Source organism: Vanrija albida (assembly GCF_041260175.1).
Source record: "Vanrija albida strain AlHP1 chromosome Unknown contig_1, whole genome shotgun sequence".
NCBI lineage: Eukaryota > Fungi > Basidiomycota > Tremellomycetes > Trichosporonales > Trichosporonaceae > Vanrija > Vanrija albida.
This window is the reverse complement of record NW_027191420.1, coordinates 1,477,274-1,499,467: the sequence shown is the minus strand read 5'-3', so window position 1 is coordinate 1,499,467 and position 22,194 is coordinate 1,477,274. Positions and strand designations below refer to the sequence as shown.

The 22,194-nt window shown below is 63.2% G+C and overlaps 11 protein-coding genes across 11 annotated transcripts; 5 read left to right on the top strand and 6 right to left on the bottom strand.

Annotated features, from left to right (window-relative positions):
* Positions 1-67: 67 nt before the first annotated feature.
* On the bottom strand, positions 68-613 carry Q8F55_000629 (uncharacterized protein; the record flags this gene model as incomplete). Its single annotated transcript, XM_069349280.1, has 1 exon — positions 68-613. One exon carries the CDS (start codon positions 611-613, stop codon positions 68-70), a length of 546 nt encoding a protein of 181 aa, XP_069212824.1.
* A 315-nt stretch (positions 614-928) lies between these two features.
* Q8F55_000628 (uncharacterized protein) lies at positions 929-2,976 on the top strand (the record flags this gene model as incomplete). Its single annotated transcript, XM_069349279.1, has 8 exons — positions 929-1,208; positions 1,344-1,528; positions 1,594-1,628; positions 1,676-1,811; positions 1,846-1,919; positions 1,955-2,151; positions 2,188-2,330; positions 2,368-2,976. The coding sequence occupies 8 exons, from the start codon at positions 929-931 to the stop codon at positions 2,974-2,976; spliced, it is 1,659 nt and encodes a 552-aa protein (XP_069212823.1).
* Positions 2,977-3,031: 55 nt separating this feature from the next.
* On the bottom strand, positions 3,032-5,003 carry LCB4 (sphinganine kinase lcb4; the record flags this gene model as incomplete). Its single annotated transcript, XM_069349278.1, has 7 exons — positions 3,032-3,237; positions 3,274-3,990; positions 4,026-4,222; positions 4,257-4,314; positions 4,349-4,477; positions 4,513-4,839; positions 4,898-5,003. The coding sequence occupies 7 exons, from the start codon at positions 5,001-5,003 to the stop codon at positions 3,032-3,034; spliced, it is 1,740 nt and encodes a 579-aa protein (XP_069212822.1).
* A 450-nt stretch (positions 5,004-5,453) lies between these two features.
* On the top strand, positions 5,454-6,533 carry Q8F55_000626 (uncharacterized protein; the record flags this gene model as incomplete). The annotated part of the gene is made up of 1 exon (XM_069349277.1): positions 5,454-6,533. The coding sequence occupies one exon, from the start codon at positions 5,454-5,456 to the stop codon at positions 6,531-6,533; it is 1,080 nt and encodes a 359-aa protein (XP_069212821.1).
* Positions 6,534-6,673: 140 nt separating this feature from the next.
* On the bottom strand, positions 6,674-10,807 carry SMC3 (Structural maintenance of chromosomes protein 3; the record flags this gene model as incomplete). The annotated part of the gene is made up of 13 exons (XM_069349276.1): positions 6,674-7,114; positions 7,161-7,711; positions 7,749-7,947; positions 7,988-8,771; positions 8,812-8,948; positions 8,988-9,405; positions 9,443-9,729; positions 9,768-10,142; positions 10,188-10,366; positions 10,416-10,538; positions 10,586-10,644; positions 10,692-10,759; positions 10,805-10,807. The coding sequence occupies 13 exons, from the start codon at positions 10,805-10,807 to the stop codon at positions 6,674-6,676; spliced, it is 3,624 nt and encodes a 1,207-aa protein (XP_069212820.1).
* A 439-nt stretch (positions 10,808-11,246) lies between these two features.
* Q8F55_000624 (uncharacterized protein) lies at positions 11,247-14,085 on the top strand (the record flags this gene model as incomplete). Its single annotated transcript, XM_069349275.1, has 11 exons — positions 11,247-11,293; positions 11,340-11,480; positions 11,525-11,620; positions 11,658-11,873; positions 11,911-12,544; positions 12,582-12,896; positions 12,952-13,320; positions 13,361-13,633; positions 13,673-13,858; positions 13,899-14,021; positions 14,059-14,085. 11 exons carry the CDS (start codon positions 11,247-11,249, stop codon positions 14,083-14,085), a joined length of 2,427 nt encoding a protein of 808 aa, XP_069212819.1.
* A 110-nt stretch (positions 14,086-14,195) lies between these two features.
* On the bottom strand, positions 14,196-15,663 carry APN1 (DNA-(apurinic or apyrimidinic site) lyase; the record flags this gene model as incomplete). The annotated part of the gene is made up of 4 exons (XM_069349274.1): positions 14,196-14,774; positions 14,811-14,916; positions 14,960-15,113; positions 15,147-15,663. The coding sequence occupies 4 exons, from the start codon at positions 15,661-15,663 to the stop codon at positions 14,196-14,198; spliced, it is 1,356 nt and encodes a 451-aa protein (XP_069212818.1).
* Positions 15,664-16,011: 348 nt separating this feature from the next.
* rna1 (Ran GAP Rna1) lies at positions 16,012-17,371 on the top strand (the record flags this gene model as incomplete). Its single annotated transcript, XM_069349273.1, has 4 exons — positions 16,012-16,209; positions 16,248-17,079; positions 17,116-17,284; positions 17,329-17,371. The coding sequence occupies 4 exons, from the start codon at positions 16,012-16,014 to the stop codon at positions 17,369-17,371; spliced, it is 1,242 nt and encodes a 413-aa protein (XP_069212817.1).
* A 434-nt stretch (positions 17,372-17,805) lies between these two features.
* Positions 17,806-18,310, bottom strand: Q8F55_000621 (uncharacterized protein; the record flags this gene model as incomplete). The annotated part of the gene is made up of 4 exons (XM_069349272.1): positions 17,806-17,900; positions 17,948-18,036; positions 18,111-18,230; positions 18,296-18,310. The coding sequence occupies 4 exons, from the start codon at positions 18,308-18,310 to the stop codon at positions 17,885-17,887; spliced, it is 240 nt and encodes a 79-aa protein (XP_069212816.1). The 3' UTR covers positions 17,806-17,884.
* Positions 18,311-18,526: 216 nt separating this feature from the next.
* Positions 18,527-20,968, top strand: NSP1 (FG-nucleoporin nsp1; the record flags this gene model as incomplete). Its single annotated transcript, XM_069349271.1, has 3 exons — positions 18,527-18,530; positions 18,565-18,597; positions 18,642-20,968. 3 exons carry the CDS (start codon positions 18,527-18,529, stop codon positions 20,966-20,968), a joined length of 2,364 nt encoding a protein of 787 aa, XP_069212815.1.
* Positions 20,969-21,095: 127 nt separating this feature from the next.
* On the bottom strand, positions 21,096-22,105 carry Q8F55_000619 (uncharacterized protein; the record flags this gene model as incomplete). The annotated part of the gene is made up of 4 exons (XM_069349270.1): positions 21,096-21,672; positions 21,745-21,901; positions 21,934-22,009; positions 22,049-22,105. The coding sequence occupies 4 exons, from the start codon at positions 22,103-22,105 to the stop codon at positions 21,096-21,098; spliced, it is 867 nt and encodes a 288-aa protein (XP_069212814.1).
* Between the last annotated feature and the right edge of the window lie 89 nt (positions 22,106-22,194).

Below are 22,194 nucleotides of genomic sequence, written 5' to 3'. Positions count from 1 at the left end.
GAGAAGCACCAGTGCCCGACGGAAAACAACGACAAAGACGTCGGCTCCGCTCGGCTCCACTCTATCTCTATGCCTCGCGGGGCAGAATCATGAGCTTGACTGGGATCGGGTTGCCAGGCGGCGACCACGACGCATCCATAGTATGCACAGTCTTCCAGCCGCGATTGGCGTAGAACCTGACGGGTCCTTCGTGGCGAGCGACAACGTCGAGGACGGGGTATCCCTCCTTGAGTGCCTGAGCCGCCGCGACGTCGTGCAGGCGGCGCCCGAGTCCGATGCCGGTCTTGGAGACGTCGGTGAAGAAGACGGAGATACAGCGGAGCTCGGACTCGTCGACGCCGTGCGCGCGCGTCCACTCGGGCGACATGGTGCTGTCGATCCCGCCGGTGACTCGCGTGACCGACACATGGCCGACCACCTCGCCGTCGAGCTCGGCGACCCACGCGTGCAGCTCAGTGTCGCGCACGATGAACTCGCGCAGCGGGACGGGGAAGGGCCACTCGATCGGGTAGTGCGTCTCGGGTTGCTGTCGGGCCAGGAGATCGGCCAGTGCTTCGAGGTCGCTCTCCTTGCGCGGGCGGACGATTATCTCGGGCTTGGTGTCTTGGGTCATTGTAGGTGGGGTGGGGGATATGTACAGGGGAGATGGAGGGAGACGAGGTGCAGCGCGAGTCCTTCAAGGTGCTTATCAATGCCCGTGTCGTGTCTAGAGTCGCGCCATTGTCATGAGTGTCGACGAGAAGATGAGTCTATCGATGTCAATGTCGTTTACGAGTCAGGTGTCGGAAATGGACCGCCCACCCAAATCCCTTGGTGCGCCACCGACATCCGAGCGGCCGCAACCTCCACGTCCAAAGTTAGATCAGGCCAGCGGCTCGTCGATTGCATCACCACCATTCAACCCACATCATCTCGCCCAACACACACCATGCAAAGGAGCAAGGACAGCCCAGGCGTCGGGCACGACACAGACGCCTACCCACTGCTGTCGCGCGCGGCCGCTGCTTCACCCGTCGCGGGGTCATCGCGGCGCGCGTCACCGGCACCTTCCTCGCGGCCGGGATCTCGCAACGCGCCGTCGAGGCCGAGCACCCGCACCGATAGCCAGAGCACGTCCCCGGCGCTGCGATACAATCTCGACCTCGAGGCCGGCACGTCTGCGCCGTCGTCGGCGCGCGCGTCGCCCCGACCACCACACTCCAGCCTCCGTACGTACTGCTCCCACGGCTCCTGCCCAACCCGCATGCCGTCAGGCACAGCCTGACACGCTCGCTGACAACAACGTATCCGCTCCCATCGCGTTATTGCTGCCCACCTCGCTACCTGCTTGTTTGTCTTCCCAGTGTTCAAAGCTCCAGACGAAGACGAAGGGGATACCTCCCTCGACCACGGCGACCACGACGAGCACTCGGCAGAGGCCCCCCTACTGCGAGATCGCGAGCGCTTGACCACAGAAGAAGAAGAAGAACTCATGTTGGCAGAAGGACCGAGGAGTGCCACCGGCACGCTGATGGACGGCATCGCGAATGTGAGTGGAGCTGCTTGTGCTGTGCTATTGGTGGCGACGCGCCGGCACTGTGCTGATGCCCACAGATGGCGAACTCGATCCTCGGCGCAGGTATCATCGGGTACGTGTCGCGTGCTCCGCCACCGCCTGTGGTACTAACCCAGCCAGGTTGCCATATGCCATCAAGCAGGCCGGCTTCGTAACCGGCGTCACCCTCCTCATCACACTGGCCATCGTGACGGACTGGACGATCCGGCTGGTGGTGCTCAACGCCAAGCTGAGCGGGCGCGACTCGTACATTGACGTGAGTGCATCGCGGTGGCAGGACTGACGCCCAGGTCATGTACCACTGCTTTGGGCCGCTTGGCGCGTCGGCCGTGTCCTTCTTCCAGTTCGCCTTCGCCTTTGGAGGGTAGGTTCCCCATGTTGGATGATGCTCACACCTAGCATGTGCGCGTTCAACGTCATCATTGGCGACTCGATCCCGCCTGTCATTCGCTTCGTCTTCCCCTTCCTCGCCGAGCACGCCGTGCTCAACCTCCTAGTCAACCGCAACTTCATCATCTTCCTTGCCACGGTCACCGTGTCGTTCCCGCTCAGTTTGCATCGCGACATTGTCAAGCTGTCCAAGTCGTCTAGCTTTGGTGGGTTGGCGAGAATGCGCACGTACTAACCCTCAGCCCTCATCTCCATGGGCATCATCGTCGCCTCGGTTGTCCTCCGCGGCGTTGGCGTCGACCAGTCACTACGCGGCTCGTCGCTCGACGTGTTCTCCATTATGAAGCCGGGTGTCTTCGAGGCCATTGGCGTCATCAGTTTTGCCGTGAGTTCTTGACGGTCACGCCCCAGCTCACGCCTAGTTCGTATGCCACCACAACACAATGTTCATCTACAAGTCGATTCAGATGCCGACCCTGGACCGCTTCAACGCCGTTACACACACCTCGACCAGCCTGTCGCTCGTCTGCTGCCTGCTCATGTCGGTCACTGGCTACCTCGTCTTCACGGACAAGACCGAGGGCAACATTCTCAACAACTTTGCCGCCGATGACTGGGTCATCAACTTTGCGCGCTTCTGCTTTGGCGCCAACATGTCGACGACGATCCCGCTGGAGAACTATGTGTGCCGCGAGGTCATCGAGGACTACTACTTCAAGGACCGCGGCTTCTCCCCCAGGCGGCATCTCGTCGTGACCTCGCTCATCGTCTTCTCGGCCATGTTCATCTCGCTCCTCACCTGCGACCTCGGCGTCGTGCTCGAGATCGCCGGCGGTCTCAGCGCCACGGCCCTCGCCTTCATCTTCCCCGCAGCGGCATACTATACCCTCGTCGGCGGCGCATGGAACTCGCGGTCAAAGCTGCCAGCCGTGCTCTGCACCACCTTTGGCTGCGTCGTCCTCGTCCTCAGCTGCGGCATCACCATCACCAAGACGCTGCGCGGCGAGGTGTCCCACAAGAAATGTACATAAGTGCCCCACAAGCATAGACCTCATTACGTTTTGCATTATGATGTAGCCATCCAAGTTAGGCTTTCGGCAGGGCATTCTTCTTGCCCTTCTTGTTTGTGCCACTCACAAACAGTCCGTGGGTGAAGCGCCCGTCGAGGCTGAGTAGTGTGGCTGCGCGGGGCATGACCTCTACGTGGAACTCGTTGAAGGCGTACTGCTCGCCGTCGAGCGAGAACCACTTTGTGCCCTCCTTGTCTAGGTTTTCGACCGTGAACGCACGGACTGTGGCGTCAGTGCGGACCAAGGGACCCAACTCACGCTTGTAGTAGCACTGGCTCTCGTTCCAGTATCCGTCGCCGTGCTCGGCGCCATCAATGGCCGCGATGAACTCCTTGCGGCTGATGACGGGCTGGACGACCATGTCGATCTCGCCTGACCCGGGAATAATCACAGGCCAGCAGTTGAGGTCGCGCGAGACCCAGGGCATGAGCCCGGCGTAGAAGTAGCTCAGGCTGCTGCCGTTGACCCAGCCGGCCGTCTTGTCGTTTGGTGTCGTCGGCGGTGATGTCGACGCGCGGCGTACCCGCTTGTCGGTGGTCGACTCGATCGTGACCCACGAGTCGTTTGGCTCGAGTGGCTTGTGCGGCGGGATCGGCCCGTCGTCGGCGTCATCCCCCGCGACGGGCTTGGACGACGACGGCGCCGTCTGCGGCCCCTGGAACACGGCGTGCGAGTCGCGCCGCTCGCCCGGCTTTAATGGCGTCATGTCGGCGCGGGCGGCGTCGCGCGCCGCCTTGGCCATGGCCTCTTTATCCGTGTTGGTGACGTCGAAGCGCATGCGCATTTTGTAGTTCTTGCTCTGGACGACGCCGCGCACGTAGCCGTAGATGAAGCGCGTGTCGCCCATCCACCGGAGATGCTCGGTGCCAAAGTCGAGGTCGACCATCATGCCAACGGCGATTGAGAGGAACGAGACGCGGCGTTTGTTTTCTGGCAGCAGGAGAATGGACGCGAGGTCGATGGGGAGGTGCTGGCCTGGGGGTTAGCCTAATCAGGTATCGCTAACCCACCCTTGATGACATTGAGGGTCGCAAGCGCAATGTTGAACGTGTCTGCGATGCCGAATAGGTTGGTGCTGCACGCGCACGCCGAGCCCGTGGGCAGTGGCGCGATGGGTGTCCGCAGCGCCTTCTTGCCATCCTGCCGCTCGGCCAGGCCGTTCAACACCTCGCAGATGATGCCATCGCCCGACGCCGTCGCAATCACACTGGGGTCAGCCGCCGGACCAAGGCTACACGCACTCGTATTTCAGCTCCATGGTCTTTGCAATCTCCTCTGCGTGGTCGCGGTACTTTGTTTCTACACGTCAGCCGGGCCTGCACACCGCACCCACCCTGCAGCTCGATCAAGCACCCGGCCGCCTCGAGGATGGGGAGGACCGTCTCCTTGACAATGCTCTTGGCCTTGCCCTTGCCGCCGACGGGGTTGACCAGCAGAAGCACCTTGCGGAACGGGGTCGTCACTGCGTGTCAACAACAGCACTGAGGCCCGACTCACGAGGATACGCCGCGGCCATGACAGCCTCGACGAACGCCTCGGCCTCGGCGACATGGCTCGGCTCGACGAGCACGTGGATCTTGGTGAGGTGGAGCGCGTGCGAGTTGGCCGTCTTCTGGCGCAGCGCGTGCAGGTCGAGGCGGCGGGCGTGGGTGGCGGCGGGCGGGGTCGTCGGCGTCGCCGGCGTGCCGCTGCTGCTGCCATTCGGCGTGCCGTGCACGCTCGTGCCGGCGCTGCTCCCGTTGCTGCCGTTGCCGGCGATGCCGTCCTCGGCCAGGCGGGCGCGGAGCACCAGGCGCATAGGCGACGACAGGAGGCGCTTGGGCGCTGGTGTGGGGTCAGGTCAGCGCTGGTCTGGCTCGTGCACCCCCCACCCTCAACTCACGGCTGCCATCGCTCGAGAGCTGGAGCACGTCGAGGCGCCCGTCGTCGAGCGACAGGAGGCCGCGCGTGCTGTTGTGCAGGAGGACCGGGACGTCTGCGGCCAGCATGGTGGCGGGGGGGAGAGTGGAGAGAGACGAGTCGAGACGATGCTTCTTGCTGCGGGTTATGCGGTATATGCTGACGGCGGTGGCCAGAACTCACGTCCCTCGGTCGCCGGCGGACGCGCGCGCGCCCGCCGCCACTGACACCACACGGCCGCCCGCCCCGCCGGGTTAAGGGTAACGTTTCTGACTTTTTGGGCGGCAACACGTGGCCAGATTTGATCCCGCTAATGGGCAGGTCGGGCGAGCCCTAATGGCGACGCGCGGTCTGGGCGGGGCGGGAATAGCACCCACGACGCCGCGACACGTGGTACATCAGTCACGTGACTCACGGCTCGATCGCCCTGCCCACCTATCGGGTTCCGCCGTGAGATAACAATGTCGGTGGAGGCGGACCCACGGGCCATGTGCAGACACAACTCGCACGATCTCACGCCGTCCGTCGCTCCACCCATCATGACGGCCGCAGCACCAATACCCCCCGAGGATGCGGCGCCGGCGAAGGCCGCTGCCGCCTCGGCGTCGGCCCCAGCCCCCGGCGCAGGCCAGCTCCACCTCACCCACGCGCCACGCGCCCACTTCTCGACCCTGCGAGCGGCCTACCCCCTCAAGCTGCTCACGCCCAACCCGCTCCCGTCGCAGCCGCAGAGCGTGCGGCTCGCCTACTCGCTCGCGTACGGCGGCGGCCTGGTGGCAGGCGACAGCGTGGCGCTCGGGATCGACATCGACGCGGGGTGCGGGCTCGTGCTCCTGACGCAGGGGAGCACAAAGGTGTTCAAGCACCGCGCCGGCCTGCGGCCCAAGTCGCACCTGCTCGCGCACGCTGGCCCGGGAGCAGCGCCGACGACGAGGCAGCGCATGCACGTCGCGCTGGGGCCGGGCGCGTTCCTGTTGCTCCTGCCGGACAGCGTGAGCCCGTTCCGCGCGAGCTCGTACGCCCAGGCGCAGCGCGTCACCCTGCCGGCGTGCGGGACGGCGTCGGCCCTCATCCTCGACTGGGTCAACTCGGGGCGCGGGGCGCGGCCTCCGGCCACGGTGCACGCTGGCCCTCCGGGGGGCGTGCGGGACCGACAGCGGCGGGGGGAGGAGCCCAAGCCGAGCAGCCCGGACGACGAGGTCTGGGCCATGGCGTATTACTCGAGCACGAACGAGGTCGTGCTCGCCGGCGAGGTGGTCGCGCGCGAGCGCATGGTGCTCGACAACCGCGCGCACGATACGGGAGATACCGGCGCAGGGCTAAGCCCGGCGGCGGTCAGGCTCGCCCCGTACCACGTCTACGCGACTGTCCTGATTGAGGGCCCGCACCTCGCGCCGCTGAGAGCGCACCTCGACAAGGTGGTCGACGGCACGTCCCAGTTCCAGCTGCCGCGGCCCCCGGGCCTGCTCTGGTCGTACTCGCCGCTCTCGGACACCGGCGGCATCCTCCGAGTCGCCGGCCTCGAGGTCGAGGACGTACGCGACTGGCTCCGCGCGGCCTTTACAGCTGGCGGCGTCCACGACCTCGTCGGGCCAGCCCTCTGGCCACGGTGCATCTAGGCGTCGGCGACGCTGGACGACCTTGGCCCCATCGACCACCACGACCCTCCCCACTGCACTACACATCCCACGCATTCATAGCGCGCTACTACAACATGTCATATACCAAATGTACCCGGATCTACCATACTGACCAGCCCTCACGCCGTCGTCAACTCCGCAGCAGTCTCGATAAACTGGTACGCCTCGTCGCGCGTAATCGTCTGGATCGTAGACACCTTCTGCTTGTCAAAGTAGACGCCGTAGAACTTGTCCGCCTGGACGAGCATCTCCGGTCGGAAGGTCGTCGTGATAAACTGCGCAGACTGCGACAGCGAGTGGATCATGGCAGCCACGGCCGTTCGGTATTGAGGGTCCAGGTTGGCGTCAATCTCGTCAAACAGGTAGAATGGCGCGGGGTCACACTTCTGGATGGCAAAGACGGTCGCCAGTGCCACGAGCGACTTTTGGCCACCAGACAGCTGCTTGATGCGCTGGCCCTCGTCCTGCTTCGAGTTGAACGACACCTGGATCGAGATGCCAGTGTAGTTGTCAATCTCGCTCTTGTCGCGGCCGCGGCCAGATTCGGCAGTTTCATCGTCCTAATAGCGTCAGCACAGCCACTCGCACAACAGAGTCATCACGTACAATGTAGCCCGGCGCGCGCTTCTGAATGACAAGCTCGCCACGGCCGGCAGGAACAAGCTGCTGGAAGACCTCTTCAAAGTAGCTGGCGACCTGCCTGAAGGTACGCTCAATCGCCTCGTCCTTGCGCTGGTCCAGCGTCCGAATGAGCTCGTTGATCGAGTCGGCAGAACGGTCAAGCTCCTCCTGCCGCTTCAGGTGGTCGTCACGCTGCTTGGTGAAGTTGTTGTACTGCTCCAACGCCTTCTTGTTGACATGCGCGTACTTCCTCAAGCCGTCCTGCACCTTTTGGAGGCGGTGGGCAAGCTCCGACGCAGACTTGCTCACGAACTTGGTGAACGCCTCCTCAGGCAAGACTCCCAAGTCGCGGATGGCGTTACTGAACTCCTCCTTGCGGCTGAGGAGGGTCTGCTTCTTGGCCAGGCTGCGGTCGCTGCTCTTCTGAGCCTTCATGATCGCGCGGGTAGCTTCAAGCTGTTGGTTGGTCACCTCATCCAGCTGGCTAGCCCTGTTCGAGATATCCGCGTTGAGCTTGTCGACTTCCTCCTCCGTCCCTAATAGAGTCAGCCTGGTGACAGCGTAACTCCTCACGTTTGACCTGCTCCGACAGCTGCTTGAGTGACCGAGTGAGGTTGCGCAGCTCCGCCTTGCGCTGGTCGATCTCGCCTGCCTGCAGAATGCCCGTTCCGCTCGCGTCGTCGATATCATCCAGCTTTCGGCGGATCTCTTCACGCTTGCGGCGGAGACTCTCGCTCAGCTCAATATCCAGCTTGTTGTGCTCTGACAACACCTGTCGCACGTTAGCCGAATAAGCACTTTCCAACTCGTACCTTCTGCCTCGCCTGAGTCGCTTCTAAGAGCCCCTGCTTTTGCGTCTCCACAGAAAGAGACAAAGTCTCCAACTGCTGCACCTCGGCAGGAGAGAGCTGTTGCTGAAGGGGCGTCTTGACCTCCTCCTCGAGAGCGTTGCGCTTGGTAGTCGTCGCACGCAGTTCACCCTCCGCCTCGATCAGAGCAGTGTCCAGACGAGACACACGCTGGCGCGATTGCTCCTCCTCTCGCTGAGTCCAGTTTGCCTGCCTCGCTTGGTGGGTGCGGTCCTCGAGCATCGACTTGCGCTTGGCGTCAAGGCGCTGAATTTCACCCATCGTTGCAGTGATCTGTTGCTCCAGCTGGGCCAGTCCGTCCTTGACTTCGGTAAAGTGCTTCGAGTCGCTCTCGTAGAGCTCGCGCCACTTCTTGGCGTGGCGGACAGCGTCCAGTCGAGACCGCTTGACGTCGTGGTAGCCACCAGTGAGCGCACCTTTCCGGTCAACGCGGTCGCCGTCGTTGGTCACAGCGTTCAGCCCATGCGAGCGACTGTACTGAGCTGCAACCTTGAGGTCCTCGCAAACGATGGTTCGGCCAAACACCTGCTCGAACGCCATGCGATAGGCAGGGTCGAACTGAAGCTTGGAGATCAAGGGGAAGGCGTCGTCAGATTGAGGGTACTGGACATTGACACTCCGGAGCCGGTTGAGGGGCATGAACGTGACACGGCCGCTCTTTTCCTTGTTCATGGCCTCGATCAGGCGGTCCGCGGTCTCATCATTGTCGACAACGACGTGGAAGAGACTTCCTGGGTCAGTGAACTTGTCGGAGACTTGCGACCCACCTGGTACCCGCCACAGTCTCAACGGCAGCCTTGTACCTGTCGGACACTTCGAACAGCTCGTAGAGCGCTCCGTACACTCCATCGAGGTTCAGGCGCTTTGCAATCGTGCGGACAGCGCGGAGACCGTGGTTTGTGTCCTGAAGCATAAGCACAAGGCTGCGGCGATCCCAACTCACCCTGTCCATGGTGCTCTGCAGTGAGCGCTCGGCCTTGTCGAGCTCGCCCTTCGCGTTGGTGACGGATTGAGCGAGCTTGCCGTCTTCGCGCCAGAGCTCCTTGCGCTTCTCCTGCATTGTGTCCAACTCCGTCCTGTGCTTGGCGATACTCTCGCTCGCGTCCTTCAATGCGTTACGGCGCTCGTCCTCGCCACGAGTCTGCTCTTCGGACCTGGTTGCGACCTCGGCAAGTTGAGCCTTGGCTCCGTCCAAATCTCTCGTCAGGTTGTCGATGGTCTTCTGAAGCTGCTTCTCATACGACTTCAGATTCGAGATCTCCTGGTTGAGGTAGTTGTCACGCTCGGCCTGAGACTTGAACTGGCGTGTGCGGCCCTGCTTCGAGTACAACACGTCGAGCTGGGATTGCGTGCTCTCAAGGCTGCAAGTCAGCATCGTTAAAACGGGGGGCGACTCACGCCTCCCGGGCCTGACGCTCCTCGGCGAGCCGGGTCTCAAGCTCAGCCTTGACTTCCGCCAGGCGCTTGGTTCCCTTTGCCAGACGCTTCTCAACGACCTCGAACTGCTCCTTAAGCTCAAGGCGACGCGTTTCTCCGGCCTCGCCAGCGGCCTCAAAGTCGGCAATCACGCATTCGACCTCGGTCTTGGCCTGCACAAGGTCGGCCAGTTCTGACTCGTACTGCTGGAGCGAAATAGAGGCCGTGGAAAGCGAGTGCTTTGCCTTGGTCAACTCTTCCTCGAGAAGCTGCGGAAGTCAGTGTTGTCCTGTAGATATCGTCGCACCTGTGACTTGGACTCGAGTTCCCGGAACTCCTTGTGTCGCTCGTTGGTGACATGGATCTCCTGGCTCTTGTCCTCCTCCAGCTGGTCCAGAGCTGCGGTAACTTCGTCGAGGTCGCGCTGGTTGATAGTGTACTCCAGCGAGCGGCGGTCCTTGTCGAGCTTCTGGTACTTCTTGAGCTCTTCCTTCTCCGACTCAAGCTCGCTTAGACGCTCCTGAATGGTGGCCAAGAGCGACTCGATGTGCTCGCGCTTCCTGTCGGTGTCTTCGATGATCTTGGTCGACTCCGCGCGCTTCTGCTCGTACACCTTGGTACCAGCAACTTCCTTGAGCAGGTTCAGGCGTTCCTCGTCGGTCATGTTGGTGAGGCGGGTGATCTAGACGCACGTCAGTGTCGCCCAACCCCGTGGCCTTCAACTTACGCGTCCTTGAGGCACAATGTAGTACGGGTTGCTTCGCGAGAAGCCGGCGCTCTCGAGAAGGTTCAAGACCTCTGCCTTCGTGACACTCTTGCGATCCAGGGAGTACTCGTCCTTCTTCAGACCGATGGTTCGTCGCAGGTGGACCTCGGGCAGGGAGGTGGGGAAGCGTCCATCAGAGTCTGGTGGGGGTGTCAGGTCTGGGAGCGCATCTCGTCACAAGCGGCTTACTGTCGAACACGATCTCGACGTAGGCCGAGAGTGTTGTTGTCGTACTCGTTCCCTCGTGGAGAAGGCGCTGGCGTTCCTCTCGGTTCATGTTCTGGTAGTCATCGGAGAGGACAAAGCGGATGGCTGCAGGGGTCAGATGGGAAGGAGGCTCTCGTCGACAGGTGACTGACCCGCGAAGAAGTTGGACTTTCCACTTCCATTGCGACCGACAACGACGTTGTGGCCTGGGCTAAGGAGCGTCAGTTACAGCCGCCGTGGATGGGCCGAGATACAGACGAGAATGGGTCAACAGCGACCTGATCACGATAGGACTTGAAGCCCTGGATGGTGATTGTTTTGATGTGCTGAGGTGTGAGCAGGAGTTCGGATACCACGGGCTTTGAGCTCACCATTGTAGCACGGTTGAGTCTGGTCGTGCGCTCTTGCCAAAATTAAAGATATTGGGTGGGTTTGAGTGCCGAGGATGCTTGTTGTTGAGGCTGGATGGAGTGTTGACAATGCAGAAGAGGTGCGAGGGTTGGTGGAGGAAGGCAGAGCGTGGGTGAGGTGGACACTCATGTCAGGCACGAACGCGTTGTCGGACGCGTCTTGGCTGGCACCCACCGGCCACCGGCCACCACTGCACCACCGCACCCTTACCCACCCGGGATTAGTCCAGTCAACCACTGTGGCGCAGCTTGAAATTGTAATGTCGTCATAACAACAACTACCATCTGTGGTCACAAACAAATCCACACTCGACACTCCTTCCTTCCTCTCGCCCATCTATCATCACTTTAACAACGAAACACCCCTCCTTGAGCGGATACCTACTGATACTTGATACGAAACATGGACGACGACGGTGACGACTTACGCATCGCAGCGATGCGCCAGTAGTACGTGTCGTCAGAAGATTCGCCGACTCCACTGACAGCATCACAGTGCTGCCCAGGCGTCGGGCTCGCGCGCCGACGACAGAGGGCCTGTCCCACGCCGAGGCCGCAACAAGGAGTTTGACCGCTACGTGCGTGACACCTTCGGAGAGATCGATCCCGAGCAGGCAGACGAAGCGGAGCTCAGGAGGTGAGCAGCTGCTATGTGCTCTATTAGGAAGCTGACACCGCCAGGGCTGCCTGGTTGACCTGGAAGACCGCCGCCCCCTCAGTGGGCCCCTCCAGAGGGTCTTCAAGAGGCTCAATGTCCGAGGATGAAGAGCTAGCTCGGTGAGTGTAGGCGCTGCACTCGGGGCTAACCTTTTAGTGCCCTGGCAATGTCGGTTGAGGAACACAAGGCATCGCGCGGCGCAAGCAGGGCAGGTTCAAACCCAGCTTCACCAATCGTGATTGATGACGACGACGATGATGATCTCAAGGCCGCCCTCGCGCTCTCAGAGGCGGAATCAAAGAACCCAGCGCCCGTAGTGGATCGCAAGCGACGAGAGGAGACTCCGGAAGAGGAGAGGAAGATGCTTGAGGAGTGGGTGCCGCCCGTGTATTAACGCTGACACCCGCAGAGTCTTAGCCGCGTCGCTGGTGGAGGCTGAGAAAGAGAAGGCGAAGCCTCTACCAGCCAGTGAGGCTGACGACTTGGACGCAAACATCGAAGCCGCAAACGCCGCTTTCCAAGCCGAGAGAGAGGCTTCAAGAGAACAGCAGCGGAGGGAACGCGAAGCAAAGCGCTTGAAGACGGAGCACAGTTCAGCTCCACCAACATCGGTTTCTGCCTCGTCATCCAGCAAAGCCGCCTCCTCTGGTGTTCCAACTCCTGTCGAGCCGGCTGCAGCAGGAGGTTTGAAGCTCGGCGGACTGATGATTGATCGGGCACAGTTGGAGAAGGAGCGACTTGCTCGGCAAGCAGCAAAGGAGGGAAAGCCTTTACCTGATGTCGTTTCGCCCAACGCCGCAGCCTCTTCATCGAAGGCGCCCGTGCCGCCATCACAACATCAGCAGCCTGCGGCGTCGCACAATGTCCCTGGTCCGTCGAGTACGCCGACCAGGTATCCAAACCACCCACTTCAGACAGCCTCTGCCCCGCCTCACGACGCCGCCGGCGAGTACTTCCTTGATGGAGAGCTTCGCCATGTGGCCCTCAGGATTGGGAATTCTTCGACTGGCAGGACCTTCTCTCCTCGGCAGGTGTTCGGAGATGTAAGTGAGCGTCAAGGAACCTTGACTAACCAACAAGACATCACAGATGAAGCTCATTATTCTTTCCAGCTTCGTCTGGGACGAAGAATGGATCACCACGTTCCTTCCTGCGCCAGAGGAGGTCCCGACCATTCGCATCTGCAGGCCGCCGGGCAATGACTTCGAGAGGTTAAACAAGTCTGGCAAGCTACAGCCCATGGAGACTGGAGAGGTACTCTGCTATCCCCGGATGGACGGCAAGCGTGGGTCGGAGCACATGAAGTTTGCTTGGATCTTCTACAAGACGGGTCGCCTGCGCGTGGCGGTCATGACCGCCAACATGGTGGACTATGACTGGGAGCAGATTGAGAATGTGAGTCGCTGTCACGGGATGAGGTGTGTTGTCGAAACTGCGCTCACGCCCTCAGACTATCTTTGTGCAAGACTTCCTCCCGAACAAGTCTCTTGGCAGCAATGGGAAGGGGAAAGAGCTCCCCGACTTCCCAACGCAATTCGCCTGGCTGTTTGCGCATCTCAAGCTTCCCAAGGCGTTGAGATTCCTGTCGGAGAACCACCCCTTCGGTTCTGGCATCCCCATCAAGCACTCCGACGAGAGCTTTTCAGACCTGGGCAAGTATGACTGGAGCCGCGTACAAGTGCGCGTTGTGATGAGCGTGGCCGGGGTGTACACTGGCTTCGGCAAGATGGTCCAGTTCGGCAGCTGCCGCCTGGGCAAGGTGATTGCCGAGGAGGGGTGGACCCCACCTAAAGGCGAGAGAGTGGTAGCGGAGTACCAGGTAAGCACGCGCTGCTTGCGTAGATGTACCAACTTCCCAGGGATCTTCACTCGGCTCATACAGCACCGACTGGATGAACAACTTCTATCAGACCATTTCTGGCCATAGCCTGGACCACATCTCTCGCCAGCCGAAAGCTACCGGATGGCCGTCGATCAAGGTCATCTTCCCATCTCTTGCAACAGTCGACGCGAGCCGTAATGGGCGGAATGGCGGTGGGACCATGTTCAGCGGCAAGTCGTACAGCGATAAGACGTCCTCGCTGTTCCACGACGCGAACTCGAAGCGTGGAGGCGTGCTCATGCACACCAAGGTGAGCTAAGCCTGGTTGCAGAGTGAGCTGACATGCCAGATGCTCATTGGGTTGTTTGAGCCCAGCTCGTCGCTCTTCTCTCCGGGCAAGGGCAGCAAGAGAAAGGCGGACGAGTTGGAGGACGACAACGCCAGCTGCGGTGGTTGGATCTACGTCGGGAGCCACAACTTCTCGCCGTCTGCCTGGGGCACAGTCAACTACAAGAACAAGCCGCCAACTCTGAACGTGGGTGGCCGGGGCGAGGGTAAAGCTCACCCATATCCAGATTAGCAACTACGAACTTGGCATCGTGTTCCCCCTTCCCCGCGCCAACGCGTCTGTCATCGCCGACACGATTGCAGCGCACAAGCGGCCCGCGCCGCCTTACGGCAAGAATGATGTGCCCTGGGTAGGTGTTTGGTCTTGGTTTACCTACTGACCCCCAGTCTCAGGACCAGCACATGCCTCGGTAAGCCACCTCGTGGCCTGATATACACCACCACACACAATAAACTACACCACACACAAACACACGCATATGTTGATTTGCGTACAATGCATAGTAGCATGAATACAGTGGCCTCTAGTCGTCGTCCTCGTCGCTGTCCTGCGCCTTCTTCTTGCCCTTCTTGGGCCCCTTCTTATCCTTGGGGGGGTTCAACGCGTCCCTCTCCTTCCTCCAGCGCTTCTCAATCTCGACGCTCTTCTCGGCCCACTCGTCGTCTGGCACACCCTGAATCTCGTACAGCAGTGCGATCTCCTTTGTCCAGACACTCAAGTCGCCCGTCTCGCCGCCGCCGCCCGCCCCGCTCGGCGTCTCGAGGATGAGCGGGATGCCCGCCATGAGGGGGTCGCGCATGAGGGCGCGGAAGCCGCTCAGGCCGATCTCGCCGAGCCCAATGTTCTCGTGCAGGTCCCTGTTGCCGCCGAGCACCTCCTTCGAGTCGTTGAGGTGCACGCCGCCAAGGTAGTGGTTGCCGACCTCGGCCTCAAACTTGCGCATCGTCTCGGCGTACGCCGCGTCCGTGCGCAGGTCGTACCCCGCCGCAAAGAGGTGGCATGTGTCGAGGCACACGCGGACGCGCGTCTTGTCCTCGACCAGAGCGATCATGGACGCGAGGTCGTGGAACGTCGTGCCGAGGATGTTGGAGCCGGCGTTGGCCTGGCGGGTCAGCACGCGCATATCACAGCTACCCACCATGTTCTCAATCACAGTGATGACCTCGGGCACGTCCTTGTGCACGCGGTTGATGGCCTTGGCGACGAGCGCGTAGCTCTCCTCCTTGGTACACTGGCCGACTGTGCTCCCCGGGCTGGGCGTGAGTGCTGCCCAATCTCCCCACTCACTGCCAGTTGTACAGCTTGATGCCGAGCTGGTGGCACCGCGCAATGTCGTCGCGGAAGCACTCGTACGCGTTCTCCCACTTTGCCGCGTCAGGGTTGCCCAGGTTGATGAGGTAGTTGCCGTGGACGAGGATGCTCTCTGGGCCGTATCCCATGCCTGCCGTCAGCCTCGCCCGTGGCGCGCACCCACCGCCATCGTCCTTGGGCTTGACGTTCTCCAAGAACCGCTCGATCACCTCAGGCTCAAACGGCTTCGCGCGCCACTGTCGCGCGCCCTTCATGAACAGCGCGACGCCGTTCGCGCCGGCCTTGTTGGCGCGCAGCAGCGCGCCGGCCACGCCGCCCGCGATCGACGTGTGCGCGCCGACCATGAGCGGGAGGGAGTAGGCCGTCTCGGGGCGCAGCCCGCCGTTCGGGGTCGCGGGGCGCGTGGGAAACTGGTAGACGGGGTATCCTGCGCGCGCGGGGTGCGAGTCGAGCTCGAGGCCGGGCGGCGGCCACTTGGACTTGGCTGGCGCGCGCTTCTTCTTGGCTGGCTCGTCGTCTTCCTCGGCCTTGGCGGCCTTGGTTTTGGCTGCCTTGGGCGTGGAGCGCTTGGCCGCCGCCTTGGGCGGAGGCGAGGCGCTCTCGGCGTCCGAGAGCGAGGAAGACCGCTCGCGCTTGAGCGTCGCGCTCGCCTTTGTGGCTGCTGCGCGGCGGGGTGGCATGGCGGTTAAGGGATGGAGGAGGGGGAGAGATTGGCCTAGTAGCCGTCTTGTGAGCGACTGAATCGTGCTAGATTGGGGATCTGGTGGGGTGTGCGATGAAGCAGTCGTCGTTGCTCGCGTCGCCGTCGCCGCGACGCGTTTTGTGATTTTGGTGATCAATCTCTCATTGACCGACCTCCACTTCAGGCACGGATGTCACTGTGTGGTGGACATTTTGGTTCCGTGCCGCCACCCAGCCTTCGTGCCAACTTTGTTGTGTCAGTGCGCACACAGAGGGGAGCCAGTCATCTCGACGCCGCACCCTCCTCCTCCTCCTCCTCCTTACACATACCCATAGAGTCGTTCAAAATGTCGTCGCCCAACGGCAAGGTCTTCTCCATCCTCGGCAAGAACATCAAGGCCAACTCCAAGGCCGACCTCGAGCCGTTCATCACAGAGCTCGCCGAGCTCCCAGATGTCGAGGAGGTCCACTTCGGTGGCAACTCGCTCGGCGTCGAGGCCTGCGAGGCCATCGCCGCCGTCCTCAAGGACAAGAAGGGCCTCAAGGTGGGTAGCGAATCACTACCAACCCGCTCATGCTGCAGGTTGTCGACCTCGCGGACATCTTCACTGGCCGCCTCATTTCCGAGATCCCTCAGGCGCTCTCGGCGCTCTGCGGTGCCCTGATCGACCACAAGGACCTCGTCGAGCTCGACCTCTCGGACAATGCGTTCGGTGGCCGCTGCGCCGACGCCATGGTGCCATTCCTCTCGCAGAACCACTACTTTCACGGCATCAAGCTCAACAACACCGGTCTCGGCGTGTGGGGTGGAACTGTCGTCGCCGACGCGCTCCTCAAGAATGCCCAGGACGGCAAGGCCAAGGGCCTTAAGAGTGCGCTCCGTGTCGTTGTCTGCGGCCGCTCGCGCCTCGAGAACGGCTCGGCCCCCCACTGGGCCGCTGCGTTCGCCGCCCACGGCGGCCTCGTCGAGGTCCGCATGCCCCAGAACGGCATCCGCATGGAGGGTATCGCGGCCCTCTCCCAGGGACTGGCCAAGAACCCCAACCTCGAGATTCTCGACCTCCAGGACAACACTGCGACTCGCTCGGGAACCCGCGCGCTCGTCAAGGTTCTCCCTCAGTGGCCCGGCCTCCGCCAGCTCAACCTGTCCGACTGCCTCCTCGGCAAGGCCGGCGGCATTGCCCTCGCCACCGCCCTCCAGAACGGCTCCAACCCCAAGCTCGAGAGCCTCAAGCTCCAGTACGGCGAGTTTGACAAGCGCACGTTCGAGATCCTTGCCGTCGCCATCTCTCAGCACCTCAAGGACCTCAAGGAGCTCGAGCTGAACGGCAACCAGGCCGACCCTGATGACGAGTGCATCGAGGAGGTGCGCAAGGCGCTTGCCCTCCACGGCAACGAGGATGCCCTCGATGAGTGTAAGTGGCGCGTTGATTTCGTCGCTGACCCCGCAGTGGACGACATGGAGGAGCCCGAGTCTGGCGACGAGGACGAGTCGGAGGAAGAGGAGGAAGAGGAGGCCGAGGAGGAGGACACGCCCGAGGCCAGGGCCGGCGAGGACGACGGTGTCGCTGCCGGTGTCTCGGACGGCGGTGCCCTCAAGACTGACACGGACGCGGATGAGTGAGTTGTGACGTGCTCGGCCCGGAGATCAACTGACATACCAGCCTCGCCGACGTTCTTGCCGGCGTTAAAATCACCAACAACTAACGACCACCCATTTCAACTGGGCACGCGAACCAGGCATATTCCGCGTCGGTGCATGATCAGGCGAGATGTAGATAGGCAATAGCACAGCATGTTAGATCTTTTAATCGGGCGGGTGGGGTTGGGGTAGGGGCAGGGGCTGGGGCAGTGGTTGGGGCAGTTCCCAGCAGTAGGAGGGTGGGGGTGACACTGGTCAGCCCTGGGCTGTTGCACGATGCTCGTCAAGGTGCCAAGGAGACTCGCTGTTTGCCACTGCAAGCCACAAGAGCAGGCGAAAGAGTGGTCGAGGATGGAGTCTTCAATCATCTGCGTCGCCTCGGCCGCAGAGTGACCTCGCGCCACGCCACACCACGTCCACCCGTCAGCATGTCAGTCCCACCCCCCAGCCATCACAACGGAGCACATGGATATCATGACATGATGTGCAGTCATATGCACTGGCGCGTCCGCGCCGTCCCCTCTCGCCGGCCTCGCCTCGCCTCGCCTGGCCTCGCCGTCTCGCCGTCTCGCCGCGTCTTAATCCTTCGCTTCGCTGCACGCGTCAGCGGTGCCTTCTCTTCCTCTAGACATCCAACCCACCGAATATACAGCACGTTGTTGCACCGGATGAAGACCTCGCCGAGCTGGCCGTTCGACTTGCCGTTCTCGATCTCCTCGGTTCCTGTCAACTGCGGGGGTCAGTACCTCCGCCCGCCGCTGCGCTCGCCACTGCGCGCGCAGCACCTCCCCCACCACCACCCACCTGCAGGTTGAAGTAGCCGTCGGTCGAGACGAGGAAGCCGCGGTACTCGAGGCCCCACTTGAGCCGCACCGTGACCGTCTTGCCGGTCAGGTCCTGGAGGAACGGGCGGGGGTTGACGGGCTGGCGGTGTGAGCTGTGTCCCGGCATGACGGGGGCGTCGCCTGTCCAGCATCCTCGAGACTCACTGTGACGGCCGACATTTTGTGGATGGAGAGTAGAGTCGAACGCGAGAGACGATCAGGTGTGTTATCGAGCTGCGTGTTGGTGATGGCCGGTGACTTTTCGTTGCTTCACTAGGCGTGCCAGCCATCCGTGCGCCTACCCCCAAAAACCAACAATAAGATACCACTCCTCGACATCACCACTGCTCAACTTTGTCTCGTCGTGTCTGTTTACTCTACCTCTCCCAACCAACAATGTGTACGTCCCGCGTACTGAGCGAGCTAACCTACAGCCGGGTTTGCAGGCTTCGGCCAGAACAACAAGCGTGCGTAGCGCTGCCCAGAGCCGAGAACCAACTGACGCCCGCAGCCGCAGGCTCCCTCTTCGGCGGCGGCAACGGCACGTCCACCCCGCCCGCTACCGGCGGCCTCTTTGGCGCCGCGCCCGCAGCTCCCGCCGCAGGTGCCGCACCAGCAGCCGGCGGCCTCTTCGGCGCCGCGCCCGCTGCTGGCGCTGCAGCCCCGTCCACCGGCCTCTTCGGCGCCAAGCCGGCGGCTGGCGGCTCGCTCTTTGGCCAGCCCGCCGCCGCGCCCGCAGCCTCGTCGGGCTCGCTCTTCGGCGGCGGCGCTCCGGCCGCTGGCAATGCGTTTGGCCAGCCCGCCGCTGGCGGCGCTAGCTCCCCTGCATTTGGCCAGCCCGCCGCTGGCGCCGCTGCGCCCTCGTCGCTGTTCGGTGGCGGCGCGGCCAAGCCCTCTGGCTTCGGCGGCTTCGGCGGCGGCTCGGGAGCTTCGACACCGGCGGCGGCCCCGGCCCCCGCAGCCGGAGGAGGACTCTTTGGCTCGCAGCCGGCCAGCGGCTCGACCACGCCGGCCAAGCCGGCTTTCGGCGGATTCGGCGCCCCCGCCGCTGGATCCACGACTCCCTCGGCCCCGCCCCCCGCCGGCGGCCTGTTCGGCGGCAAGCCCGCCGCTCCTGCTGGATCGAGCCTGTTCAGTGCCCCTGCCTCCGCCTCGGGATCGAGCACGCCCACCACCGCACCTGCCGCCGGCTCGCTGTTCGGAGCCAAGCCCGCGACAGCTGCGCCGCCTGCGGCCCCTGCTGCCCCCGCTGCTGGCTCGCTGTTCGGCGCTAAGCCTGCTTCTGCGGCCCCTGCCCCCGGCGGACTGTTCGGCTCGACGCCCGCTGCGCCCGGTGCGACCAACCAGGCCCCCTCGGGACTGTTCGCGCCCCCGGCGTCATCAACCCCACCTGCCGCGCCATCTGCTGGTGGTGGCCTGTTTGGTGCGAAGACGGCGCCCGCTGCCGCTCCTCCCGCCGCCCCTGCCGCTGGCAGCCTCTTCGGATCCAAGCCCGCTACCCCCACTGAGAATGCCGCCCCCGCCGCCGGAAGCCTCTTTGGAGCAAAGCCAGCGACGCCGGCTGCTGGTGACGCGCCCAAGCCCGCTACGTCCCTCTTCGGTGCCCCAGCTGCTGGAGCATCAGCCGCTCCCGCCGCTGGAACCTCCGCCCCTCCCGCTGCCGGCGGGCTCTTTGGAGCCGCCAAGGCTGCTACCCCGGCCGCAGCTCCAGCAGCCGCAGCGGCGCCACCAGCTCCTGCCGCCGGGTCCTTGTTTGGTGGTTTCGGTGCTAAGCCCGCGGCGGCTCCTGCTGCTCCCGCTGCCGGCGCCTCTGCCGCTACCCCTGCTGCTCCTGCTGGCGGCCTCTTCGCTGGGCTGGGAGGCGCCAAGCCTGCGGATGCGCCCGGCGCGGCGAAGACAGCCGAGGCCCCCAAGGCCGCCGGCTTCAGCCTTCTCGGCGCCGCTGCCAAGCCTGCTGACGGCGCTGCATCGACGACACCCGCTGCCCCCGCCGCTGGCGGCTTGTTCGGCAAGCCTGCCGCTGGAGCCACTCCCGGTGCTGCTACGCCCGCCGGCACCATCAGCATGGCTGCCAGCGGAGCCGCTACCCCCGCGGCCAAGCCCGGCACCCCGGCCGTCGGCACCGCTACTGGCACGGCTGCTGGTGCCACTGCTACCGCTGGCCCCACGGAACCAGCACCCAACATGCTCCGTGGCAAGACGATCGACGACATTGTTGAAGCTTGGTCGCGCGACCTTGAGACGCAGGTCAAGGAGTTTGAGAAGCAAGCGGGAGAAGTGCGCGAGTGGGACAAGGTGTTGGTGCGCAACGGCAACCAGATTGCGACCCTGTATCGCCAAGTGAACGACGTGCAGCGCAACCAGGATGCGCTCGACAAGAACTTGGGCTACATTGAGACCCAGCAAAAGACGCTCGACAACCTGCTCACGCACTACGAGCGCGAGATCCAGACGTTCACCGACAAGGACACGAAGCCGCTGGCCGCCAAGATGCCGGCTGACCGGGAGCGCGAGAAGGCGTACGGCTTGGCCGAGGACCTGAACAAGCAGCTGGACGACCTGTCGCGCAACCTGACGCAGATGATCGAGGAGGTCAACCGGTTGTCGGCTGCCGGTGTCACTCCCGTGGCCCAGCAGCCGTCTGCGGCGCCCACGGCGGCCGACGCTGCGCAGCAGCTCCCTGCCGACCCGATCAACCAGCTGTCGTCGATCCTTGGCGCGCAGCTGCGGACAATCCACTCGATTGACGCGAACACGAACAAGCTGTCGGGCAAGATTGACGATCTCGAGTCGCGCCTGGGCAAGAGCCAGGGCGGGTATGGTGGTCCAAGGCGGTAGGGGGGGGTGAGGCAATGGGCCTGGCAGGGAGATGGCGGCAAGCTAGTGCTGCTGCAGTGTAGAGATATGCATGACTGCGTTATGATACAAACTGTGACACGTTGCGTGCTACGTCGCGTGCTGCCGCCTACACGTCGCCTTCTATCCGCTCGCCGTCTGGCGCGATGACGCGGTCAGGCGAGACGCTGGGGCTGCGGGAGACGTAGCGTGCGCGCGTGTCGCCCTCCTCGCCGTCTGCCTCGTCGTCTGACCCGACCGAGCGCGACGGCGAGCGCGAGACAAAGCGGGAGCGGCTTGAGGCCGAGCTCGAGCGGGAGCGGGAGCGGCGGAGGTCTGGCGAGCTGTCGCGCGACGCGGGGCTGCGACTGCGCGCGCGCTTGCTCGGGCGGGTATCCCCCTCTTCTCCTAGCTCCTCGTCGTCGTCGAGCTCTCGCGGATCCTCGTCCAGGAGCGACTTGCGCGGCGGCAGCCCCTCGGCCTCCTCGAGCGTGCTGCGCTTGGTCAGGCGCGGGAGGATGATGTCGCACACGCGCTCCTCGGTGAGCAGGTCGTCGACAAACTGGTCGAACGTGGTCAGCGTGTAGCCGCCCGCGTGGCGGTGCCGCAGCTTGCGGTAGTCGCGCATCAGGGGCTCGAGGATGTCGTACACCTCCATCGAGCGGAACGCGAGGCGGATGTAGATGGCGGCGAGGGCGCGGAGGTACCTGCGAGCAGTGAGCGAGCGTCAGCGAGCGAGCCCGGCGATGCGGATGGTGGTAGCTCGGAGGGGGGCTTACTTGAACTCCTCGGCCAACAAATACTCCATGAGGATCTCCTTCTCCGGCTGCAGCTGGAGCAGGCGGAGCACGAGGCACATGAACTCTGTCGGCGTCTGGCGGTCGTGCACGCCGCCGATGGCCTTGAGCGCGATGGCCTTGTCGATGATAGTCTCGGCTGGGGTCAGCCTGTCCCGGCCTGGCACGCACCATTCGTCGCGAAGCAGTGCTCCTTCCAGTACGTCGACTCGTAGATGCGCTCGCGGATGACCTTTTCGATGAGGTTCTGGGGTGTGAGTGGGTGGGTACTGGGGCGGCGACGTACCTGCGGGTGGCTGCCGTGCAGCGCCTTGACGCCGCGCTGTGTCGTCGCTGTGGCCATGGGGATGCGTGTAGGCGAGTGGTAAGTGGGCGATGGAAGTCGGGTGTTGTTCAGGTCGGAGGTGGAGGCCGCCGCGGTGAGTGGCCAAA